The following is an 18070-nucleotide window of genomic DNA, read 5'->3' as shown; positions in this document are numbered from 1 at the left end:
CCCAACATGGCCGCGCCGGTACTTCCGCCACGCACCCTCCCCAACATGGCCGCGCCGGTACTTCCGCCACGCACCCTCCCCAATATGGCCGCGCCGGTACTTCCGCCACACACCCTCCCCAATATGGCCGCGCCGGTACTTCCGCCACACACCCTCCCCAATATGGCCGCGCCGGTACTTCCGCCACACACCCTCCCCAATATGGCCGCGCCGGTACTTCCGCCACACACCCTCCCACTATGGCGGCCCTTCCGGCGCGTTCCCGGCGTGCCCCAGTACACTGGGCAAGATGGCGGACGTGCTGGATCTTCATGAGGCGGGCGGAGAGGATTTCGCTATGGACGAGGATGGGGACGGTGAGCGCGGGGCTGGGGCGATACCGTCCGGCCCAGAGCGGCCCCGAAGACCGATCCGGCCCGGCCCCGGCTCAGCGAAACCGCTCTCGCCGCCTCTGGCCGCGCCCGCAAACCCCGTCGGCCTCACGGGCAGCCCCGGCCTGGGGCGGGTTATTCCCGGTCTGGGGTGGGGGTTCCTGTCGTTCCCAGGGGGCTCCTGCTCGGCGATGGGGGGTCATTCCCGGCTCAGGGGGCCATTCCCAGCATGGGAGATGGATCCTGCCTATCCGAAAGGGGTCATTCGCGGCTCGTGGGATGATTCCTGCCCGGGGGGACTCTGGGGGTCCTGTCCGGCCCAGGGGAGGTCATTCCCATTATGGGGAGACTGTCCTGTCTTTCCCGGGGGTGTCCCTGCCTGTACCAGGGGGCCCTGCCCAGCCCAGGTGGGTCTTTCCCGACCCAGAGACATCCTTCCTAGCCCAGGGGGACACTTCCCAGCCAGGTTCGGGGGTCCCTGTCCATCCGGGGGGCCCCTGCTCCTGCTGACTCCATGATCCTGGTCCCTCCCTGCAATTCCCACCCCACCAGAGAGCATCCACAAGCTGAAGGAAAAGGCCAAGAAGCGGAAGGGCCGTGGCTTCGGCTCAGGTGAGGCCCCAAAACACCCCCAAACCCCTTCCCTGGTGCTCTGGGAGGGGCTGGGTGACCCTGCCGGTCGGGGACCCTGCTCTTCCCCCATTTTTCTCTCCTTTCCAGAGGAAGGATCCCGCGCTCGAGTGCGCGAAGATTACGACAGCGTCGAGCAGGACGGGGACGAGCCAGGGCCACAGAGATGTGAGGGGGGACACTGGGGACCTGGAGGGGTTCATGAGGGCTCTGTAGCTCAGGGCCAGGGCTCCCTTCCCCTCCCTCATTCCCAGGATTTATTTTAGGGCAAACCCCAGCTCCATATCCCCTTCCCAAGGGTGGAAATGGGGGAATTTGGGGGAGCAGCTCCTTCCTGAGAACCCCACGGCCTCCAAGTGTCGCCAGGGGCACTTTCCCCATGGAAGGGAGGGGGAATGAGGGTGGGGGGAGGGGTGTCCTGGGCTCTGGATTGGGGCTGAGCCCTGCTGGGATGAGCTTTCCCCAACCTCACCCAGGATTTATGGACTCTGGGCCTCCATCTCCCTTTCCTAGCTGTGAAAAAGGAGTGATTCTGAGTGACAGACCCTTTCCTGGGTCTTTCCCATGGGAAGGAGAAGGAATTGGGGCCATGCTGGGATAATTCTTCCCCACCTTCCCAGGATCACTTTTGGGTCAACCCCCAAATCTCAGCCTTGGGGAATCCATGTCCCCTCCCCAAGACAAGGGATTTTGGGGGGGAAAGCTCTGTTCCCAGCTCTGTGACCCCCCTGTTCCTGCCCAGCCGTGGAGGGCTGGATCCTGTTTGTGACAGGGGTGCACGAGGAGGCCACAGAGGAGGACGTGCATGACCGATTTGCCGAATTTGGCGAGATCAAGAACATCCACCTGAACCTGGACCGGCGCACGGGATACCTCAAGGTGGGGGGGGGGGGAGGCTCGTGGGGAACCCCTGGGCTCCATCTCAGCTTGGGGGAGGCTGTGGGCTGGGAGGTGCAATGGATGCATCCAAAAACTAAGCCAATTCTGGGGGTCATGGCGGCCCCTGCACCTCAAAATTGACTTATTGGGAGGTCTCTGCATCCCAAAACTAAAATGAGGGGGTGGGGCTGTGAGCTGGATTCCCCTAGTGCCTGGGGTCATTCCCATTCCTGGTCCTGATCCCAGGGTGAGCTGGAGGTTCCCGCAGTGCCCAGGCTCGTTCCCATTCCCAAACCCGGGGTGTCAGGGGGTCCATGCATCCCAAACCTGAGCTGGGAGTTCCCCTGGTGTCCGGGCTTATTCCCAATCCCATTCCCAATCCAATCCCATCCCAGGGCTACACGCTGGTGGAGTACGAGACATACAAGGAGGCGCAGGCGGCCATGGAGGGGCTCAACGGGCAGGAGCTCATGGGGCAGCCGGTCAGCGTGGACTGGTGCTTCGTCAGGGGACCCCCCAAGGGCAAGCGGAGGTGAGGGAGTTCCTGGGAATTCTAGGAGCCGGGAATGGGAGGGGACCTGTGGGAGCATTGGAACCCTCAGCTAGGGGAATGGGGGCATTCCATGCCCTGTCATGAGGGTGGTGGGGTTAAAGTAGGGATGAACACCCCAAAATGCACTTCTCGTAGACTCCTTCCTTCCCTCTCCTTTCTCCCATTTTCTGCCCCCTTTTTGCTGTTTTTCCTCCCCTTTTCCTCCTCCTTTTTTTCCTTTCCCCTTTCCCTTATCCTCTTTTCCCTTACCTCCTTTTCCTTCACCCCCTTTTCCCCTTTCCTCTTTTCCTCTTTCCCTTCCCCACCTCTTCCCTGTTTTACAGGGGCGGGCGCCGGCGGAGCCGCAGTCCGGACCGGCGCCGCCGATGATGGATCCAGACTTCCCATTTGTGTTCTGAGTCCAAACTGGGGGAAACTGGGAAAACTGGGCTTTGTACACAGCCCTGAGGAGCCAAACCAGCTCCATCCCTGGGGAAATTGGGGTTTTATGGGATTTTATTGTTTTGAAAGGACAAATATGAGGGAAGCAGCAGTCTCTGAGGGTTGGGGGGGTTTCCCTCAGGTTTGGGGGGATCCCTCCCAGTCCCCCCATCCCAGTACGTCCCAGGAGATTTTTCCATGCCCCAGGCAAATGGTTCCTAAACCTCCCATGGTATTTATCCAACCAGGAATTCCTTGTTTTCTGTTAAATAACAAGATTTTGTCTAAATTTGTCTTCTTGTTCTTTGTCCTTCATTAAAGATCCCCAGCCCCTCCCATGCCCCCTTCCCTAAAAATCCCTCCCCGTCCAGGCTGCTGGATCCCCAAGGGATCCCTCCCAGCCTGGCAGTAGAATAACTGAGGTCTTGGAAAACCATTTTTTTCCCCTTAAAACTGGCATTGGGAAGCAACAGCTGTGCAGCTTGGTAGGACCCAGTGGGGTCTCTGTGCTCAGATGTGCTGGCGTCTGGCTGTGCCAGCATCCAGCTGTGCCCCCGGCTGTCCTCTTCCGTCCCCAATGCCACAGATGTGCCCACCCCCCCACTCAGAGCCACTGAGGTACACTGGGGCCTTTATTGCCAGACCCTGGGGACCCCCAGCCACGGGTCTGGGGGAAAAAGCTGCCAGGAGGACGAGGCAGGAGCAGGAGGAAGATGCTGGGGGGGGGCCTGGGGAGTTGGGGATGCACCCACCAACTCCCCGAATTTGGGGTCGTGCAGAGTTTGTGCTGAGAGAGGGATGGAAGAGTTGACCCTCAGTAGGGTTCAGAGCAAAGGGTGTCACCGGCCAGGGTGAGGCCTTTCCAAAAGGGTCCTGGGCTTGAGGGGGCCGCCAGACCCCTGGGGGGTGCCTAAGAGCCAGGCTCAGGACCCAGCCCCCCGCAGAAGGCACCGAGATGCCGCAGGGCCTCCGGCTGCATGGAATGCCGGCGGAACAGTGCTCGGGGGGGCAGCGGGGGGAGCAACCCGGCCCTGCCCGGCCCGGGGGGCTCCAGGGGCAGCGTTCCAGAGCCGCGGCGCTCCAGCAGCCCAGCCGGGTGCCGGAGCGGCCCGGGGGTGGCTAGCTCAGGATTGGGGGGGTCCCGGCGCAGGGGTTTACCCCGTGAAGGGTCAGGGGCTGGGGCCCAACGCGCCGGGGGGGGGACGAGGGGCACCCGTTCTGCCCCAGTGACCCCTGGCAGCCCTGAGACATCGCGTCCCTCCACGCTGTGCCGGCGCGGGCGCAACCGCAGCCCCTCCAGCCCCACCGCCAGCCGCTCCGGGGGGGCCCACGGCCCTTCCAGGGGCCCCCGTGGCCCCTCAGGGGAACCCCACAAACCTTCTGAGGGGCCCCGTGTCCCTTCCAGCGGTCCCTGTATCTCATCTAAGGTTCTCCGTGCTCCCTCTGGGGGTCCCTGTGTCCCTTCCAGGCTTCCCTGTGTCCCCTCGGAATGTCCCCACATCCCCTCCACCCCCGGCACCACCAGCCCCCACGGCTCCGAGTTGAGCCTCTTCAGCTGCCGCTTGGGCCCGGCCCGGGATGGTTCTGGAGCGGCGCCTGGAGCCGCGGGTGGGAAGCGGAACACGTCGCGCTCCTCGTCCCTCGCGCTGGCGCCCGGCGACGCCGCTGCCCGCACCTGCACCTGGGAGGGGGACGCGCAGAGGGCGGGCGACGGGGGCGAGTTCAGGTACTGCCGGGTGGTCTTGGTACCGCGGGGCGACGTGGCCGAGGTGATGATGATGACGTCGCGGCCGCGCTCCCGGCACGCGTCCAGCAGCACCTGCAGCGTCTCCCGGTCCCCGCGCTCCAGGGCGTAAACCAGCGCGGAGCCGCCCGCGTAATCCCGGGCGCTGGGGTCGGCGCCGTGGGCCAGCAGGATGGCTGCCACGGCTGGGCCGGCGCGCTCGGCGCAAGCGTGCATGAGCGCCGTCTTCCCGGATTTGTCGGGAATGTTGGGGTCGGCGCCGTTCTCCAGAAGGTACTGGACCATCCGCGGCTGGTCGGGCGGGTCGGCATAGCCGGCACGGCACGCAGCCATCAGCGGCGTCGTGCCCGCGGCATTGCCTTCGTTGATGTAGGCTCCCCCCTCCAGCAGCAGCCGGGTCAGGCGGAATTTCCCTTGGGATACGGCGCGCAGCAGCGCCGAACCCTCCGCTGGGATCATGGGGAACCCCAGTGGCACCACGGCGCTGGGAGGGTGGCGGACAGGGCTGGGCATGGCCGGGCTCACAGGACGGAGTGCAGGGACAGGGGTGGCACTCGCTCACTGCAAGGGGAGAGGATGCGGGATGAAACCCCCGAGTCCCCCGGGATGGGCACAGGGTGAGAACCTGGAGTCCCCCAGGATGGGGTACCCCCACTCCCTGCCTCAGTTTCCCCAGTAAGGGAGGGTTTCTGCGAGGCCAAGTCCCCCGGCCTGTGTCCCTCACCCATGTCCACCCTGCCCGCACCCACAAAACCCACCTGCCCCTGCCGGCAGTTCCTCTCACATTCTTCAAATCCCTTCCTGCACCCCCTCCTCATCCTCCTGCCCTCCTCCCTTTGCCCCACCTGCTTCCCCTGCCTGCAACCCCATCCCTACCTGTACCCTACACCCTGCCCGTACCCTCATCCCTGCCAGTACCCTGATCCCTGTCCACACCCCATCCCTGCCTGGACGGTTCCCATGGCGACGGCCGCTCATCCCGCTCCGACCAGCTGGGAAAATGGGGGAGAATCCACCGCCTTCCCCGTCCCCTCAATCCCCTCAGTGAGACACCCCCGAGCCCGGGCCTGGGGATCGCTCCGTCACCCCCCACGCAGTGGGGACACGCCACAGCGGGGACCCCCCCCCATCCAGCCCCTCTCCATCCCCATTTTACCGTGGCAACAGGAGCGTGGGGTCCCTCCGCTCCGGGTCCCGGTTCCCACGGCCCCAGGGATGGGGGTGTCGGGGACAGCGGCCCATGGCCGCCATCCCGGCCGGCCGCCGGTGAGGCGGGGGGGGGGTGGGAGGTGATGTGGAGGGTCCCCCCCCCCTCCCGCAGCGCTATTTTTGGCAGCTGCCGGCGCGGGGGGGGCTGGAGCAGGATGAATCACCCACGGCACATCCAGCGCCCGTCCCTGCGTGGGGGTGAGGAGGGGAGAACCAGGGGCTGGGGGGCACAGGAGGCTGTCGGGGGGCCCGTGGGGCAGCGGAACTGGGGGTCACAGTCCAGCAGGACTGAGGGCCATGGTACAGCGGGGCTGGGGGTCGCCGTGTAGGGGGGCTGAGGGCCATGGAGCATCGGAGATTGGGGGAGGCCAGGGGGCAGCGGGCCTGGGGGTTCGAAAACAGTAGGGCTGGAGGCCGTGGGACAGCGGGACTGAGGGGCACAGCACAGCGGGGCTGGGGGCTAGGGTGACCCTAGTACCGGGAGGCTGAGCTACCCCAGGGCAGAGGGGCTGGGGGGATCCGGGCGTGGCGGCCCGAGGGACCTTTTGATCCCCCTTTTTTGCCCCTTTTCACCCCCGTTTCCCACTCCGCGCCCCGGCCCCGCCCCGGCAATCCCTGATCCCTCCCTCGGCCCCGCCCCTCGCTCGGGTCCGCCAATCAGCGCAGGGCTCGCGCCCAAGCCCCTCGCTCGGATCCGCCAATCAGCGCAGGGCTCGCGCCCAAGCACCGCCCCCTCCGCGCGGCAGTCGCGGACACGTGGGGAGCGACTGCGCCTGCGCGGGGTGGGATCGGCGCGGAGACCGGCACCGGGAGCGGGGGTGCGAGCGGCACCGGGAGCGGGGGTGCGAGGGGTCACCGGGAGCGGGGGTGCGAGGGGTCATTGGGACCGGGGGTGCGAGGGGTCACCGGGAGCGGGGGTGCGAGCGGCACCGGGAGCGGGGGTGCGAGGGGTCACCGGGAGCGGGGGTGCGAGCGGCACCGGGAGCGGGGGTGCGAGGGGTCACCGGGAGCGGGGGTGCGAGGGGTCATTGGGACCGGGGGTGCGAGGGGTCACCGGGAGCGGGGGTGCGAGGGGTGGTTGGGACCGGGAGGGCCACAGGGAGGACCCAGGGCTGGGGATGGGGACGGGGACCGAGACTGGGGGGGGGGGGGGGGGGGGGGGAGGGCGGATCGGAACCGGGTGGTGCACAAAGACCGAACACCGGGACAGGGACGGGGAGTACGGGAACGGGAACCAGGGGGACACACCGGCTGGGATGAGGACCGGGACCGGTTCTCGGGAGGGGAAAGAACCGGCACCGGGGAGCACCGGGACCGAGAACGGGGTGGAACCGGGACTGTGGGGGAACGCCGGGACCGGGAGCCGGGACGGGGGATTATCAGGCCCGGGGGGAGCACCGGGACCGGGATCAAGTGAGTGAGAGAGGCACCGTGACTGGACGGAGGGAGGAACGGGGTTGGGGAGCAGGACCGCGGGTAGGAGGGAAGGGACGGGGACGGGACTTGGGGGGCCAACGGGAGGGGGAAACTGTGGGGTATCACCGGGACCGGGTAGAGGAGAGCTGGATGGAGGTGTCACCGTGCCCTCCTTGTCCCCAGCGGCCCCCGGGGCTCAGCATGGCGGGCCGGGGCCGCGGCCGGGGCCGGGGGCAGATGACATTCAACGTGGAGGCCGTGGGGATCGGGAAGGGGGACGCGCTGCCCCCGCCCACGCTGCAGCCCTCGCCCCTCTTCCCGGTGAGTCCTGCGAGGATCTGGGGGTCCGGAGGCCCCCCCGAGGGCTGAGCACAGACATGCTCATCACATCCGTGCCCCCCGACCCAGGCCCTGGAGCGCCGCGCCGCGCCCCTGCCCGGGGGCGAGGAGGGCGAGTACATGCTGGCCCTGAAGCAGGAGCTGCGCAGGGCGATGAGGGGGCTCCCCTACTTCGTCAAACCGGGAGCACCTCGCAGAGGTGGGGGGAGTGTGTGTGTGTGGATCCCGACCCTCCTGTATGCCCCTGTGAGGAGGAGGGGCGGGAATGGGTTTAAAAGTTATTTTCCTATCCCAATCCCCGTTGTCCCCTCCATCCTGCTGCTCTATGGCCTTTCCAGCACTCTCAGCCCCCTCATCCCCCACCCCACCACTTTGGGACCCCTCCCAGCCCCCCAATTTTGTTTCTCCCTCCCCCATTTTATTCCCCCCAGCTGCACCACGTTGTGCCATCAACCATCCCCATGTGGGTCCCACAGGTGTTCCTGGGGTGGGTGTCTCCTAAGTCCCCCCAGAGTGTCCCCCCATAGTCCCCCCGCTGCCCCTGCAGACATTGAGCGCTACTCAGACAAGTACCAGCTCTCCAGCCCCGTGGACAGCGCCATCGACTGGAACCCAGGTGTGGAGACATGAGAGGGGACCTGAGGGTGACATGGGGACTTGGGGTTGACTGAGGGGCTGACCGACCTCCCATTTTGCCCCCCAGACTGGAGGCGGCTCCCACGGGAACTGAAGATCCGGGTGCGGCGGCTACGGAAAGGCAGTGAGTGACCCCTTCCTGCCCCAACCCCATGTGTCCCCTCTTTTCCCCCGGGCGCTGACAGTCCCCTGTGCCCCCCCCCAGGGACCACTCCTCTCGTCCCTAAGCAACACGTGGCACTCGACAAGGAAGAGACTATTAAAAAGCTGGAGGTAGCGAGGTGAAGGTGGGGGTGTCCCTACTGGCTGCATTTTGGGGTGTCTCCCCCTGGTAACACTCCCCTGACCCACTCAGACCCTGGAGAAGAAGGAGGAGGAGGTGACATCAGAGGAGGAAGAGGAGAAGGAGGAGGAAGAAGAGGGGAAGGAGGAGGAGGAGGAGGAGTACGATGAGGAGGAGCACGAAGAGGTGGAAATCGGGGAACCCTGGAGAGGTTGGTGGGGTGGGGACATCCCCAGGTGCCACCGTGTTCCCCCTGTGTCCCCCCACAGGAGACCGACTACGTCCTGTCCTACTTTGACAATGGGGAGAGCTTTGGCCCTGACAGTGATGATAATGGCGACGAGGCAGTGTACTGACCCCGAGAAGACCACAACAGTGGGGACCCCCTCACCCCACCACCTGGAAGCAGAGACTCTCTTACTTCTCGGAGGCATTGGGGTTCCCTGTCACCCCACCTTGGGGCATCAGGGTCCGCTGGCCTCCTCCGTATCACCACCAGGTGGCGCCGGTGGTCCAGGCCCGGCGGGTGGGGTGGGACCCTCCAATTTTGGGACCTCCTGAGAGGAGCGGAGGGAGGGGAATCGCGCTTTTTGGGGTGATGGGCAGTCCCCAAAAGTGCCCTGGCCTCCCTCTGACCACCCCCACCCCCCGTTTTACAGCAGCTTTTTGACTTTTGTGCTTTTTTTAAAACAAATTTTGCGTGGATTAAAGTGGATTTTGGTATTTCTGGCTCAGCTCTGGGTGCTTTTTCGCGTGGGGGGGTTGGATAAGGGTGTTACCAGGTGGGAAAAGAGGGACTATAAGGGGTGAAAGGGTTTTTTTGGGGGGAAAGGTTGTTTTTTGAGGAGGAAAACGTGTTTCTTTGAAGAAGGAAAAGTGGTATTTTGGTAGAAAAGGTTTTATGGGGAGGGGAAGGTGGTTTTCAGGAGATAAATGTTTTTTGGGGGAGAAAAGTTTATTTTTTTTAAAGGGTTTTTTTGGGTGGAAAGGTGGATTTTTTGGGAGTAAAGGTATGGTTTTGGGAAGGGAAAAGTATCTTTTTTCGGTGAAGATGTATTTTTGGGAAGGGAAAGGTATAGTTTAGGTGGAAGGTGCATTTTTGAGGGAGGAAAGTTGGGTTTATTGTGGGGGAAGTTTTTTTTTGAGGGGGAAGGTGCATTTTTTGAATAACGTGGGTTTTAGGGGGAAAGATTTTGGGGGAGGGAAGGGGGCTTTTTTTCAGGGACGTGTTTTTGGAGTGAGGAAAGGTGAATTTGGGGGGGGGGAAGGTTTTTGGGAGGAGAGGCTTTTTTGGTGCGGAGAGATGGCCCTTTTGCGGGGGGGGGCGGGGAAGTGTTTTGGGGAGGATAAAGGCGTTTGGGGGGGGAAGGTGTTTTGGGGAGGATAAAGGCGTTAGGGGGGGGGAAGGCGTTTTGGGGAAAGGGAATGTGCGTTTTTTGAGGAGGAAGGAGTGTTTTTTCTCGGAGGGGGGTGTGTTTGTGCCCCGGGCCAGGGGCGGGGGCTGATCACATGAACCTCACATGATGGGCCCCTCTTCCCCCTCCCCCGCCCCGGCCCGAGTTCCTGTTTGAGGCCACAAACATTCCAGTAGTTGTTGACTTCCAGCTGCTCCCATGCCACCCCCCTTTTTGTCCCCGTTTCCCTCTTTGTCCCCTCTTTCCAGGTGTCTGTGGGAACCCCCAAAACCAAGGAGGGTCAGGCTGAACTCCCAGATCTGTGCGGATCCTGCTCCACAGCTGCTCTGACACAAAGGCCGGGCAAAGGAATGGTGGGGGAAGTTTATGGCGTTAATTAGTTTAATTGGAGCTGTAAACTGGGGAGGGGGGGCAGGGTGAGTGCAGGGTGCAGCTCCCGCGGGTGGGAAGGGGGCATTTTCCAGAGGGGAAAAATCAACTCTTTCAGGGGAGTGTTATTGTAGGGTCTCCAGCAGGGGACTGACAACTTCTCCGTAACTTTGAGGGAGGCCCTGGGCTGCCTGTGCCCTCCCCTTCCCGCAGCCCTCTCGGCCCAGCCCAGCCCTGGCGCGGAGTAGGATGACCCTTTGCCTCCTTGGCCAGCAGCCGGAATGGCTCCAGCTCCAAAGGAAAACTGAGGCACGGACGGGGATAAGGCTGGGGGGGCCAGCGGGGGAGGCATAGCAGGTTTGGGGAGGCTCCAAGTGGGAGAGAGGGGAAGAAGCAGAGCCAAGGTCACAGCCTTGTTTTTTGACGCCAGCACCTTTCACCCACATCCCAAAAATTAGCCAGGGGGGTGCGCTCCTGCAGCAGTGCCGAAAAAGGCAGGGACAGCAGGAATACTCCCCTGCCTGCCTCAGTTTCCCCACACTGCACCCTCCCCCCCCCCCCGACCTGTTTTATCTCTGTAAAAACAGAAGACAGGAGAATAGGGTCAGTCCCCACCCCAAGGGGGTTTCTGCCATCCTCCCACCCCCCAGAAGGACACAAAGGCACCGTTTCACTCGTTTATTACAAATTTTGCCCCCCAGGGGCCATAAAAAGGTACAAAATTTGCATTTTTGTGCTTCTTCCCCCCCCAAACACCCCATACTATGTACAAAACTGAAGAGTACAAAAGGCATCGGTCGCGGCAACGGGTTTGTGTCGCGACAGGACAGATTCACGATGTCACAGCGTCCCCCTCCCTCGGCAGGAGCGGAGGGCAGCCAGAGCAGCACCCAGAGTTACAGAATTAGGATGGAATTAGTTAAAACCACAGTTTCCTGCCTGTCATCACATGTCGTGACAGGGCAAAGACAGGCACTGTGTCCCAACTGCCATGACAGCCAAGCATTTCCAGCTCTCTTCCAGCTGGATCCGCCTCGTCCCCGCCCCAGTCCGTGAGGATTCTCTGCTGGCTCAGAGTGCCGGGGTTTTCCACAAGATTCTGGTGCCCGGGATGGCCCTGGAACAGTGGTTCCTCAAGAATGCAGCAGCTCCTCGGAAATGTGGCAGTTCCTCGGGAGCACTTCCCCTGCAGGTGTATGGGGCCAGACGTGCTGCAGGCGCGTGGCACACGGAGCCGAGTCCAGAAAAGCGGGAGCAACCCACCAGGTGTGGTGCTCACTGGACGTTGTTGTTGGCGACACAGGGATCCACCTGGGCGACGGAGCAGGAAGCGGGTGAGGGATCCAGGCAGGTGATCCCAGATCCACCCGGCCCATCCCGTGCTGGTGCCGCGCTCACCTCCGTGTAGGTGGGGGGGGGCATGAACTTGAACTCGGGCGCGTACATGAAGATGGGGCTGTCAAATCCATCGGGATCATCCAGGAGTGGGGTGGTGGGGCTTTCCAGCCGGTGATCCTCAGGAACAATGTCCAGGTAGCACGGAGGGGCTGTGGGGACGCAGGGAGAGATCAGTGAGCTCACCTATGTGCGGCCCCCAAGCCACTGACGGGGTCCCCACACAGTGATCCCACCCTGTGGATCCCACTCCACTCACCCTCTGGAGCGTCCGGGAGGTTCAGGTCCACCCAGCTCATCTCAGAACTCGTCTGACTGGCCATGCTGGAGCTGCGGCTCCCAATGCCCGAGCGACTCCCAATGACCAGCGGCAGCTCCAGGATGATTTTCTTGGAGCCTGGGACGCTGACGTAGATCTGCAGGAGAGCCAGGATTTAGGGGTGTTGGGATGGGCTGAAGATACCCATGATAAGGAGGAAGATTAGGAGGAGAATGAGGGGATTCCCCACTCACCTGCAGGAAATACTCCACACGCAGGATGTTGCAGCCCAGGATAGAGGGTTTGAGCTTCCGCACGCGGATGGTTTTGCCACGCCAGGATTCAGAGGTGCCAGAGATTATGTGATTGCCACGAACACAGGAGAGTTTCTGGGAGAAGACCTTGGTCTGTCCATTGGCCAGGTATGTGTGCTTGGCCACGATGGCCGCCTTGGGCACCACGATGCGTGAGCAGGTGTTCTCAAAGTCTGCATTGATACAGATCTCGTCGCCTGCCAAGGAAAGGACCCAGATGTTAGGGATGTCAGGAGTTTCCTTACTGGTTCTCCCACTCCCAGTTCCCTGTTCCCAGCAATCCTCACCTTCACAGAAGCCCTTCCTGTCAATCTGGGCACTGACAGACACACGTCCATCTGGGATGAACATACACGACACTTTTTTCTCTTTCTTGGCTGCAACTGGAGACTGCCGAGAGAGGGAACGGTCACATGCTGGCCTCATCCTGTCCTTCCCACCCTCCTCCCTTCCTTCCTCCCTTCCTTCCCTTTTTGCAACCAACCCTCAAATTCCCCTAGGGTACAGAACCCAGCCCAGCCAGTGTCAATTTCTGGAATTATCCAGAAGTCCTTAATCCCACCCTTAATCCCGCTCAGCCCAGATCTGATTAAAGACGCTTGGATGCCACAGGGTTGGGCTGACCCTCCCCAAGGGCTTTCCTCCCAAGCCTTTGGACTACTCAGGGCTCACCAGCAATTCCGGGGTGTTCACATCCACAGGATCCATCACCTCAAAGCGTTTTTTGACCTGCTGTGTGGGGCAGGCCGGACGCTCCAGAGACGCCTTCACCCAGTAATCCACAGAGCCGTACTTCCCCTTGAACGTGGTGCCCAGTGGCCTACGGACATGCAGAGGGTCACTCCAGAGCCAAAACACGGATTTTCCAATTTAATTCCATCCCCAGAGGCAGGTGTTGCCTCATACTCACCCCTGGGGCAGCTCAAAGCCAAATTTGTACTCATACTTGTTCCCAGGCCTGAGGATGACAGACCCGTCCTCATCTGCAGGAGGGAAAGGGGAGGGAAACATCAGATGGAGCTCCAGGGCAATCCTCGGTTCTGAGGGCGTTGGGTAACACCTGTCCCTGCCCCAGGAACCCCATGTCCTCTCCGTGCTGCTCCCTCCACCTCACCAACACCCCAAGCCTCCAGGGCAGAACACAGTGTCCCACTGGCTCCACCCCACCTCCAGCTCCTTCTTATCTCCCTGCTCCAGCCCCAAGGTGTGATCCTGTGACCCTCCCTGAGTGTGCCACCAATGTTACCAACTGCTCTGGTGTCAAAACACACCACAGGAACTCCCCAGGCTCTGATTTTGTCCTTTAGCTCACCAACTTCGACTTGACTTGGCCAAAGCTTCCAATATTCCTAAGTTTTGCTGGATTTGGTCATTCTTCCAGACTCCAGACTTCCATCAACTCTGTGTTGGTGATCAAGGGGCTCCACTGGGACCCACTACAGCACCCATGTGGCCAATCCCAGGGGTGCCTCTATCTCTTTGTCCCCTCCCAAGCCCTCTGCCCCCATCCAGCCCCACCCCATGTGGCCAAGCCCTGGGTCAGGGCTGGGTTTGGGTTATGAACCGGTGTTTAAGGCAACCGTTGCCCCCCCTCCAGCCCCATGCCCTCACCCGTGGGCTGCTCCTCAAGCGCCAGCACGTCCTCGAAACGCAGGTACTCCATCTCCTGCCGGCACTGGGCTGGGCCCTTGGCCCAGGTCACCCTGGCCACGCCGCATGCCAACACCTTGACGGCGCTGACACGGGTCACCTCGGCCACCTCCACCAGCACACGCCCAGCCACCTTGTCCCCGCTGCAGTAGATCTTGTCGGGCTCGCTGAAGGCCACCATGAAGCTCTTCACCTTCTTGAACATCACCATAGCTGGGGCAGCACGGGGACGCACAAAACAACGGCAGCGGGGCTTTATCCCCGTGGAGCAACAAAAGCCGCCCGAATCAGGCGAGTTCGGAGCAAAAGGGCGACTGAACGCTTTGTTTTGAGGCGCAGAGGGACCCCCACACGCGCACCCGCCCTGAGCCCTCAGCCGTCTGCGAGCTCCCCTACCGCCGCTGCCTTTTATAGGCTCGGGAACCCCTCCCACCCCCGCCCGCGCCTGTTGCTGCCGGGGGCGCCACGCCGAGGGCGCGTGGCCAGGCGTGCTGCTCGCGTGATCAGCGCGCCCATTGGCTGCCACTGCCTTGTTTACAGCAGCGCCGACCAATCAGAGAAGCGGCTGCGGAGCGTGGACAGCGTGTGAAGGAAAGCCGCGCGTGTTCAATGGGGCGGGCAAGGAGGGAGGCGGAGTGACAGCGCGGAGGGCCAATGGGAAGCGAGAACGGGCGGCTGCCGTGGCCAATGGCGAGCGCAGAATAGGATGTCATGTTCCTCGGCTCAGGGTGGGCGGGGGCGCTGGTCCCAGTTTGGGACGGGCCGTGTTGTACTGGGCGAACTGGGAGCGGCCAGGCTGAGCCGTGAGGGGGGGGGCGTGGGGGCTTCACCCCCTTCCTCAGACTCCTTCTCCCCACCCAGGGCAGCCGGGGGGCGTCTCCACTGCCCACCCTCCGGGGTACCTTCAACCCTCCCCTGTTATTTCGGGTAAATAAGGGCGGATTTGGGGTATGGGATCGAACGTGACTGATCGAACTCCTCTGGGGAGGATTTTCCTCTCTCTGCTGCTTTCCACAGCCCCCTTCCCCAGGAATCTCTTCAACTGGTTCTGAGGGGTTTCCTCGGCCCCCTCAGTGGTATTCTCGCCCCACACACACTTCCCCCCATTATCTGGGGTAAATAAGGGTGAGTTTGGGGGTTTAGGATCAAAGCCTGACCTCGGGGGGTTCCTCCCTCCTTCTGGTGTGTTTGTGGGAGTGTTTCCACCATCTCTGCTGCTTCCCACTCTGTTTTGGGGACACTTCCCACTCCTTCTTCCCCAAAATATCCCTCCCAAGCATTGATCCAAGGTGCAGCAAACACCTACGTCCATTCCAGAAACCGTGGCCCTGAGGGATTCAAGGAGTGGGACAGCATTTCGCCTCTCCCCCAACCCCTCCAGGAGACTTTACTCCCTGGATCAGCATTACTCCAGGACAGGCACTGGCTCTTTCCTCCTCTTTTCCCAGCCCTTAGTGCTTTCCCAGCTCAGGAAAATGCTGGGAGCAGAGGAAACAGGAGAACAATGTTCATGGAGCCACCCAGCAGTGGAGCAATGGAAATGGGGGGCTCCCCACCCCAAAGAGGAACAGGGAGGTTGTTTTTGTTGGGAGCTGTCCTTCAGAGGTTGTTTGTCCGAGTGTTCCTGGCACTTTTCCTGCCCTTCCATTGCCTCCTTCCCCCGGAGTTAATTCACACCTGATCGTATAAACCGATAAAGCGCCGGATAAACCGTGGGGCATAAACTGTTCTCCTGCCAAACCACAGGACAGAATTCCTCCTTGAGAGGGAATTATTCTGTGGTTTGGTGTGGAATGGAGGAATTGCACCTTTATTCCTCTGGTCCCCATTGTTTCCCACTAGGAAAAAGGTGATGAGTTAATGGGGAATTAGGGATTTGCTCTAATTCGGTGAAAGGTGGGGGAGCTTTTTCCAGCCTTTCCTGACATGGGATATTCGACCCCTTAAATTTGTGCTGGCTTTCCCGTCAGAGCCATGTTTAGGCTCTCCCTCTCCAGTTCCCACTGGTGTGTGCCTTTCCAAGGAAACCATCCCCAGCCTAGGGCTGCTTAGACACATTCCAGTAAAGCCAAAGGGCCTTGGAGCCCCATGCCAAGGAACTTGTCAAGGATATGATCCAAGGCATGTTCCACATCCCGAATCCTCTCTAAATTCCTCTAGACTTGTCAATCAGTGCTGCCCTTTCCCCTCCTGACCTCCATCTGATGGCAATCCACACACACACCCCCCCCACACCCCCCCACTCTCTGCTGCTGGAATTCCCTCGGAGGTCGGACTTGCTCCAGGAAATGTTCTCACACCAGCAGCACCCCTGGATGGATCTAGCGGGTCGGGAACACTGCAGGATTTTCACTTGTAAGAAGCAGTTTCCCAATGTCAAATCTCCTTCAAAAACAAGAAAATCAGGAAAGAAATCACCAGGAGTTCTGGGCAGGGACAACCTCCTGCTCTCACTAAACTGTTATTTAAGGCATTCACCCCCCATCTGAGCTGCTTTCCCGTGGGACTGTGGTGCTCAGAGGATCCCCCACCTTCATTTCCACTGCTGGATGGAATGGGGAGAGTGTCTGGATGGACAGGGAGAGTGGCTGGGTCCACTGCTTTTCCCAGAACTCCTGGCCAGGGGCGAAGGATGGCCAGGACAGCGTGACTAACAGTCTCGGAATAACCCACTTCCAAAGCCATAGAGAAAATGGGCCCTGAGGTGACTCACTGAACTCCGGGTGGGTCCCGGGGAAGGAAGTGGGCATGGCACAGACTTGTTTTCGCCAGCACAGCTCCTGGTGCTGATAAGATCCGTGTTTTTCTGCTCCAGGTTATCGGGATTGGTTGCCAGGAGAAGCCACGCTGCTCCTGTGACAGCCTGGCCTTTGTCCTTTCTATCGGACGAGCAATATCCAGCTGGGATCACTGGGAAGCTGGAGGGTGCTGGCAGCCCCGCAGCTTCTGTGGGCTGTTTGCTCCATGTTTCTCACCTTATATGGTCCCTTCCAGCATATTCCAGGCTGGGAGGGGGGAGAGAGGGCCAGACAATGGCTGGAGCATGGGGACAGAGTGTTCCGGGTGTGCGATTGGGAGCTGGGGCGGAAAAGGCATTTCCTCTGGTTGTTTGTGTACAGGGAACATTGGGAATAGAGCCCAGCTGGAAAACAAGGGGCTATGGGACTGGGGCGGCTCCTGGAAAGCAACTGCTTGTCCCAAGCCCGGGATTTTCAAGAGTGGAGGCTCCAGAACAGGGCCAGGTCAGTTCCTAAATCCCAGCAGTGGTTTGGGGGTGGAAGGCAAGGTCTCCAGTGCCTGGCTGGAGGCAGAGAATGCTCAGCTATGCAGGATTTTCCCCCTGAAGTCCCACTTTTCTAGCTCTCACTGGGGACTGGGATGTGGAAGCTCCCCCCTGCCTGGCGGTTCTTTGTCCATGTGGGATTTCTTCCCCTGTTTTCTGCCCAGGAGGGGCAGGGAGGTGTTTGGAGCAGGGAGGGGGAGATAAGGCTCCAGAAGAGCTCAGCCATCCATAAACAAGGAGGAATTCAGATCTTGGGTCTGGAAAGCCTCGTGTTAGTCATCTGCTCTGGCAGGAAGAGGCTCTGGAGCTCTGATTGTGCTGGAGCCCTTCCCATGGGCTGGGTTCTGCGGACATCTAGAGGCTTTTCCTGGAATGGCAGATGAGAGTTATCCATCCATCCATCCATCCATCCATCCACGTCTCTCTGGAGACTTCTCTTCCCCAGGCTGGATTTCTCACTCACAGCCTTGGAGCAGTCTTGGCTGCTGAAAAGGAGGAAAATTTTTTTTTTTTATTTGCTGTTGTGAACTTTCCTGGCTGTGAACACCTCCAGGGATGGTGTCCCAGGTGTGTTCTGAGCGTCTGCATCTCAGATGGACCCTGTGACACAGAGTCTTGTCTCCTGGAGAAGGGGACTTTGGCCAACGCTCCCTGGGCAAGGTGACCTGGGCCACCCGAAGCAGCTCATGGTGAGGCTGCAGCTCTGGCTCTGGTCAGGGCAGGTATGGGGGTGTCACAGCAGGTCACAGGGCCACTACCTCCCTCTGTCGCAGGGCCACCACCTCCCTCCATCACAGGGCCACCACCTCCCTCCATCACAGGGCCACCATCTCCCTCTCTCACAGGGCCACCATCTCCCTCTCTCACAGGGCCACCATCTCCCTCTCTCACAGGGACACCACCTC

At 61.2% G+C, this 18070-nt stretch overlaps 4 protein-coding genes across 8 annotated transcripts; 2 read left to right on the top strand and 2 right to left on the bottom strand.

The window, feature by feature from the left end:
- The first annotated feature begins 251 nt into the window (after positions 1-251).
- On the top strand, positions 252-3142 carry RBM8A (RNA binding motif protein 8A). The gene is made up of 6 exons (XM_032093663.1): positions 252-356; positions 924-983; positions 1092-1169; positions 1744-1880; positions 2276-2412; positions 2757-3142. Exons 1-6 carry the CDS (start codon positions 290-292, stop codon positions 2800-2802), a joined length of 525 nt encoding a protein of 174 aa, XP_031949554.1. The 5' UTR covers positions 252-289; the 3' UTR covers positions 2803-3142.
- A 325-nt stretch (positions 3143-3467) lies between these two features.
- On the bottom strand, positions 3468-6371 carry ANKRD34A (ankyrin repeat domain 34A). Its single transcript, XM_032093659.1, has 2 exons — positions 5754-6371; positions 3468-5158 (listed from the first exon to the last, which is right to left on the bottom strand). Exon 2 carries the CDS (start codon positions 5108-5110, stop codon positions 3764-3766), a length of 1347 nt encoding a protein of 448 aa, XP_031949550.1. The 5' UTR covers positions 5111-5158; positions 5754-6371; the 3' UTR covers positions 3468-3763.
- A 183-nt stretch (positions 6372-6554) lies between these two features.
- POLR3GL (RNA polymerase III subunit G like) lies at positions 6555-9203 on the top strand. Of its 3 annotated transcripts, none has more exons than XM_032093661.1 (8): positions 6555-6624; positions 7406-7543; positions 7631-7760; positions 8109-8177; positions 8265-8321; positions 8403-8470; positions 8553-8666; positions 8750-9203. In XM_032093661.1, exons 2-8 carry the CDS (start codon positions 7424-7426, stop codon positions 8834-8836), a joined length of 645 nt encoding a protein of 214 aa, XP_031949552.1. In that variant the 5' UTR covers positions 6555-6624; positions 7406-7423; the 3' UTR covers positions 8837-9203. The 3 variants fall into 3 exon arrangements, with proteins under 3 accessions (XP_031949552.1, XP_031949553.1, XP_031949551.1); XM_032093662.1 differs by lacking the exon at positions 6555-6624 and adding an exon at positions 6656-6673; XM_032093660.1 differs by lacking the exon at positions 6555-6624 and having other exon boundaries at positions 7341-7543.
- A 1724-nt stretch (positions 9204-10927) lies between these two features.
- Positions 10928-14276, bottom strand: TXNIP (thioredoxin interacting protein). 3 transcript variants are annotated; one of them, XM_032093634.1, is made up of 8 exons: positions 13844-14275; positions 13143-13215; positions 12905-13052; positions 12520-12622; positions 12173-12429; positions 11919-12075; positions 11663-11811; positions 10928-11575 (listed from the first exon to the last, which is right to left on the bottom strand). In XM_032093634.1, exons 1-8 carry the CDS (start codon positions 14091-14093, stop codon positions 11540-11542), a joined length of 1173 nt encoding a protein of 390 aa, XP_031949525.1. In that variant the 5' UTR covers positions 14094-14275; the 3' UTR covers positions 10928-11539. The 3 variants fall into 3 exon arrangements, with proteins under 3 accessions (XP_031949525.1, XP_031949524.1, XP_031949522.1); XM_032093633.1 differs by having other exon boundaries at positions 10928-11811; positions 13844-14276; XM_032093631.1 differs by having other exon boundaries at positions 10928-11811; positions 12173-12622; positions 13844-14276.
- Positions 14277-18070: the final 3794 nt, after the last annotated feature.

The sequence above is a fragment of the Corvus moneduloides genome, chromosome 29 (assembly GCF_009650955.1).
Source record: "Corvus moneduloides isolate bCorMon1 chromosome 29, bCorMon1.pri, whole genome shotgun sequence".
Classification (NCBI taxonomy): Eukaryota; Metazoa; Chordata; class Aves; order Passeriformes; family Corvidae; genus Corvus; species Corvus moneduloides.
The sequence above is the reverse complement of the archived record's forward strand: the minus strand, read 5'-3'. Positions and strand labels throughout refer to the sequence as shown.